This window comes from Durio zibethinus, chromosome 16, assembly GCF_047325235.1.
Source record: "Durio zibethinus cultivar Kanyao isolate XHJ-2024 chromosome 16, ASM4732523v1, whole genome shotgun sequence".
NCBI lineage: Eukaryota > Viridiplantae > Streptophyta > Magnoliopsida > Malvales > Malvaceae > Durio > Durio zibethinus.
In genome coordinates this window covers 6,570,340-6,577,160 of record NC_143177.1, presented here as the reverse complement: position 1 = coordinate 6,577,160, position 6,821 = coordinate 6,570,340, and the positions used below count along the sequence as shown (strand labels likewise).

The 6,821-nt window shown below is 29.8% G+C and overlaps 1 protein-coding gene across 1 annotated transcript; it reads left to right on the top strand.

Annotated features, from left to right (window-relative positions):
• Window positions 1-2,033: 2,033 nt before the first annotated feature.
• LOC111298470 (ethylene-responsive transcription factor LEP-like) lies at window positions 2,034-3,275 on the top strand. Its single transcript, XM_022893182.2, has one exon. The coding sequence runs from the start codon at window positions 2,130-2,132 to the stop codon at window positions 2,964-2,966; it is 837 nt and encodes a 278-aa protein (XP_022748917.2). The 5' UTR covers window positions 2,034-2,129; the 3' UTR covers window positions 2,967-3,275.
• The last annotated feature ends 3,546 nt before the right edge of the window (window positions 3,276-6,821 follow it).

Genomic DNA, 6,821 nt, shown 5'->3' with positions numbered 1-6,821 from the left:
ATTTAAAGTTTACTTTTTACTGTATGTATTTTTAAAATAAAGAGAAAAAATCATGAAATTATATATTAAGAAAACTACTATTAGCTATATTTATGTGGGTCCCTTTGGGTCAAAGCATGCTAGCTGCATGCTGGTTAATCTTCTTGTGATTTTAATTACTAGTTAAGTATAGGTCTTCATAGTGAATCGTTTTGCTCAAAAAAAGCATGCCTACGTATCCTTCTCACATGCAACCCAACATCCCTTCCCCTTCATTTGATTTGTGTGTGTTCATACATACTAATGTGCAACAAGGATGCTCCAAAACTTCACAAATGCTATAAAAATAGGGGAAAAGGCATTCCTATTGGATTGAAAAAGATGAAAAAAGCACACATTTTAGCTTCAAAAGCTGAGAAGATTGTGGAACTTATCATTATCTTTGGCTTAAATTGGATGCACATGGCTGAGATTATGATATTCCATGTGTTTTTTTTTCCCACTTAGAAAGGCTCCATCTGCATTAGTCTAGGGCAATATGACCTTTTCCATGTAGGAGAGGACTAATTTAGATTATATAATTATATATCGTATAGATTGTGTTGTTTTCTGTCAGAAAGAAAAAGCTTTAAGACATGCATTGTAAGGCTGAAAGATAAAAGGTTTGTAAAAAATATACATGTGGAAATGATGGGTTCTGACAATTGAATGATCATGGGAATGATAATTGGATTGTGATCATGCATTAGGCAATCGTACGGTGCAGGTTAGTCTATTACAAACCTTTTTGAGTCTGGATAAAGTTATATTCAGAGTCATGCATGCTCATAAATACTATTGATTTTATTACTACATTCCATCATTAGTTCCTGATTCAACTGAGACTCTCTCGGTCTTTCGTCCAAGCTCGCATGTCAGAATCTTTGAAAATTAAAAAAAAAAAAATTGCAAGAAAAGTTCATTGAAGGAGCAAGCACATGTCAATCATGGGTAGATTTTAAGCTGCTAATGAGCCCATGATTGCACTGAATGGTCAGTGGGCAGGACTGCAGGAGAAATCATCAGAAAGTTTAGTCTTATGGCCCAAGGGAGATATATATAATTGAACTCCAGGTAGATGAATAATGAGCGGGACTAATCAAATCACCTGATCCTCGAAGCCCATGAATACAGGTCAATTATGATATCTTTGCCATATTCATGCCATGAATAATGACCTGTTTGTATGCGTCATCTGATTATTGTAAATTGGAAATACCTCTCTTATCTTAATTAGCCAAACTAAAATATAAGCAAAATAGATTAAATATTTTAAAAGTTAATATTTAATGCATTGATAATATATAAATATTATATACTATCAATCAATCATATGATAATATTTCATTAATAAATAAAAAATAATCAAACCTTTAAAATTAAATATTAATAAAGTATATGATAACTTTCCTTATAATTATTTTTAAAAATCTAGTTACATTTTATTTTATTTATTATTAAGGTGTCATTATATAATTGATTTACAATATATAATATTTATATCCTATCAATACATTAAATATTAACTCATATTTTAACTTCTTTTGAAAGGAGATAACTGATCTGAGGAAGTTTGGCATATGAAGAAAGCGTTTATCGTGTAATTAATGCTTAATTATGCTGTTTTTTGTTATTTAAACGCCCAAAACTTCATGATTCAGAATGAAGGGCAACTATGCTGATCATGCGAGTTTATGATGGTCCAATCAGAATCAAGGGCCCACACTAGGATCATTAGCAAGCATTTCTCACTCATAATTTGGATTAGAAAACCATGAATACATTTGAAAATTTCTCCAAGGGCAACTTTGGTAAAAAAATGGGGAAGAATGTGATGGTACAATCTCTTTATTTAAACACCCAACATGCAAACGGGTGATAAACAAGGCCAACTATCATTCTCTTCTTAAAATCACCAATCTAATATTGCTCTATTCCATTCAAGAGAAGACCAAGAGTTCGCCCTTTTTACTGTCTTTCTGTCTGTCTAAGACCAAAAAAAAACTGCCCTTTAAAGCCCAGAGAGACAGAGACAGAGCAAAAGAAAGGCAGAAACACAAAATTTTTCCTTTGTTAACGGTCTATCAACTTCAAAGCTTTCTTTTATCTCCATGGATTTCAGCAACTCAAAAACCAACTCACCTTCCTCTTCTAAAAATAAAAGAAAGCAGCAGCAACCTCAGCAGCAACAACAGCAACAAGAAACAAGATTCTTGGGGGTAAGGAGAAGACCATGGGGCAGATACGCAGCTGAGATAAGAGACCCTTCCACAAAAGAAAGGCATTGGCTTGGCACCTTTGACACTGCCGAGGAAGCTGCCTTAGCATACGACCGTGCCGCTCGCTCCATGCGTGGCTCCAAGGCTCGAACCAATTTTGTCTATTCCGATATGCCAGCTGGCTCATCTGTCACCTCCATCATCTCCCCTGACGAATCACAGCATGACATGTCGTCCATTTTTTCGATTAATCCCCCTTTCCACCAACAAAATGATGCTAACCAGAACCATCTTCTCCTCACTCAAGACCCTTTCAATGCATGCCAGTTTTCTTCCGGGTTAGCAGCAGGGGATGGGTGGACCCAAGAAAGTGATACGGTTGGGTCTTACAGGCCCATTACTGGTGTCACAGATGCGGGAAATGGTGGTTCACAACAGTTCAGCGATGACTCTGAACTGCCACCTTTGCCTCCTGACGTCTCCTCTACTTGTTATGGGTCTGGAATTGATGCTTCCAATATGGGTTATGGAGCTTGGAATGACACAGGACTTTTCGGGCTCTCGGATCAAGCATCAAATGGGTTTGACTCAGGAATGAGTGGACCGTATATGGGCTTTAACTCTTACGAGTTTGTGCAACACAGCCCACTTTTTGGGAAGATGCCAGGGGTTCCTGATACGGCAACTGACGGATTCGATTTGGGTTCTTCATCGGGTTACTTCTTTTAATAGCTGCCACAAAAGTAAAAAAGTGCTACAACCACTACCTGCTACAACCACTACCAGTACTATATATATTATCATGAAAATTAATGCGTCAGTTTAGTTTTGAGGTCTTGCTGTTAATGGCTTTCTTTTTTGATGTTTTCAGCGGAAAGTAACGGATTCTTGGGTTGTTGGATTTTGGTACATTTTGGGAAAATGGTCCTGCATCTAAGCCTATTTTATGGTTAATGTCTTGCCTTTCGGTCAAAGGGAGTGTAAATGTAAAGTGTGCAATGATTTTGAATTCCTATAATCAACACAAGCGGCTTGAGTGATTTTCTTTTTCTTTTTTTTTTTCTTTTCTTTAAAATTTTAAATAAAATCTGCCAATGCTTGAATAACAGATTTGTTTATAGTAAGGTTGCAGTTTATCGACTTTATTGTTAGATCATAAAATATTATGATATTTTATGAAAATTTGAAAAATTATAAAATTTTTAAAAATAATAAAAAATAGTAGAATAGGTTATCATGTAAATTAAAAACATATAAAAATAATTTTATTCATTTTATTTTTCTAACAAATAAAAAATATTATAAATTACATATTTTATACTTATTTTCATCTATAAAGGATAACATTAAAATAAAAATTCAACTATAATTATGTCTTATATTATTTTAATAAATAATAATTTGGTATTTCTTCATTATTAGCAAATAACAATACTACAACAATAATTAATATAAATTTTATTATTCATATAAATAATTTTTTAATTTTAAAAAATCAATTATTTTATATTGTCTTTTTTAATTTTTAATTTATTTTTTAGTTGTTTTGTTTATATTTTTTATGATTTTATTTGTATAATTTTTCTTTCTAGTCTTAAAAATTTATTAACATAAATCATATAAATAAAAGTTACCATTATACCATTTTATTTGTATAAATTTTTTTTATCGATACTTTAATTGTAAATTTTGTTTTTTTTTTTATAAAAAAAATTCAGTATATACGAAATGCCACTTGACCAAGATGTGACACTTTTTATTACTACACAAATATTGTTACTATGCAATGAAAAAATTACTACACAAATATTTACGTTAATAAAATTTTAAGACTAAAAATGATATAATGATAGCTTTCAAATATGAGAGAAATTTTACTGTCCTCTCACTTGTTTACTTTAAAAAAAAATTTATTTATTATTTCTTTTTCTTATATATTTACAAAAATATTAATTAATTAAAATATAATGTTACGTTACTGATTTAATTATTTATGTTATAAAAATATTTTCTTACAACTGTTCTTACCATGCATTACCCTTAGAAATATTATAGTTCTTTCTTATTGAGTTAAGAGACTTTTTACATATTTTAGGTCAAATGATATGAATTTTATATTTTCTCTCACATGTTTAAGTTACCAAATTTTTTATTATTATTTATTAAATAATTTTCTTATATATTTACATGAATAATAATTAATTAAAATTTTACATTACCAACTTAATTATTTATGTTACAATAATATTTTCTTATGCTTGTTCTTACATTCCAATAAGTTTAGATTTGGCATAATTCTTTTTTAGTGTGTTATGACATTTTTTACCCATTTTACACAAATGATATGAATTTTACACTTTTTTCTTACGTTACCTATTTGTTTTTTTTTTTTTTAAATTTTACCTATTTTTCTTATATATTTACAAAACAATAATTAATTAAAATTTTGCATTGCTTACTTAATTATTTACATGACTATAATATCTTTTTACAGTTGTTCTTACTTTCTATATGTTTAGAATTGTTATAGCTCTTTCTTAATATGTGTTACAACACTTTTTATTCATTTATACTGTTAGCCTTGAATTGATCCTTATTTTGAAATGATAAAACATTAAGTTAAATAAGTTTAATCAAGATTTTGAAAAAGATTTATTTAGTACATCTTCTTAAGTTTTATATTTTGGTACTAAATAAATAATATGATTTTCAAAGCTTAAACAAACCTTTCTTTGTTTTCATATTTCTCAAACCAAATCTACCTTTAAAGATTGTTTATTTGAGCGTAAATGAAAATTCAATTGTTTTTTTTAAAGTGAACTTATTCATTTTGGACTTAATACAATTTTGACAATATTGGTTTTGAGAAATAGATTAACTTAAGAAAGCTATTTTACAAGAACAAAGTTTTTCAACATTGAACTTATTTTATTTTTATGTATTAATTTACAATGTTTTAATATTTGAATTTTATATGGTTGAAAAGCTCTTTGAGTCTACTTTCTAATGGATTAAACAAAATTAAAATCCAAATTTTTTAAGAAAAGATTTTGAATTTTTACTAGATACTCTATAGCTGTCAAAAAAACTGCATAAGGGGTAAATTTCAAATTTGATATAATTCATACTCAATGAATTAGATGAATTTTATATGGATAAAAAGCCCTTTAAGTCTAGTTTCTAAATCTTTAAACGGTTTGTGATTTGGATTTATATAACTCAAGATATGATCAAATTAGTGAGTATAGTGCAAAACAGGAGACAACCACCCAGCCATTGACATGATCGATCCCTTCAAGGAAGGGATCAATCGGATCTGGGCAAAATCACACCAACGGCTATTTTTTTCATGCATTCAACGGCTACTTTCACTTTCCAAGCTTCCCTAACGGCTACTTCTTTAATTTTTCTATAAATTGAGCACTCCAACACACTAAGAGGATTGATGAATCAAGAGAAAGAGCTAATAAGCCATATTTTCATTCTCTTAAAGAATAAAAAATTTTTAGAGCTTTAAAGTCCATATCTTTGTATTTATTGTATCCAAAGTATATTTGTTGTTCATTCATCGTTTTCTTGTACTTAAACTTAGCAAACACTTAGCCTTAGAGAGGTTGTTCTATTGTTTGCAAAATTACCTTTGATATAAAGGTTGGAATAGAATAAGAGAAGAGGTATTCTCTTGATAATGTAAAGGTAGAGGTTGCTATCTAAGTCTTAAGAAAAAGATAAAGATTTAGTACAAGATAAGTTTGTATCTTGTAAGAATTTTTCTTTAATTAGTGGATTGAAGCCTTGGTGTGGACAACCAAGAGAGAGGATGTAGGTGCGTTGTGGAGAAAGATCGAACCTTTATAAATCATTATATTTGATTTTTCTATCCCTATCTCCTTACAATTTATTAATTTTTATATTTGATTTTAAATTCATTAATTGTTATTGTTTGCATTATATTTTCATCAAAAGTGCTTATTATTTTATTTTTCATTCAATTATATTGAAATCATTTGTTTGAGAAAAACTTGGAGAAATCTAATTCACCCCCTCTTGGATCACCATCTCACCTATAAAGCTAATAATTGGTATCAGAGCTTTGGTTTCTTTTTATAGGTTTAACCACATTGAGTAAAGATCCTATGGCTCAATTTTGGTTCCAAGATGGTGAGGAAGTCCTCAGAGCTCCTATGGTTGATAAATTTAAATTTTGTGAATGGAAAATAAATATAAAGGTGTTCATTATGGCTCAAGATTTTGGAGCATGGAATGTGATAGAAAAAGGGCTTAATACTCATTCCAAAGATGTAAAATACATGAAGCAAATAATAGACAATGCAAAGGCCAAGTGCATTCTATATGGAGCTTTAGATGATTACAACTTCAACTTGGCCTCAAAATGCTCAACCTTAAATGAGATATGGAGAAAGTTTGATAAGCTACATGAAAAACAAATTTTCAACCAACATTCATCATGTCTCATCGCTATTGAGGAACCAAAGGTAACCTCTAACTCTTGTAATTCAAACTCTTATACTTTTGATAAGTTACAAGATGCTTACAATGATCTAGTAATTGAGTTTGAAAATA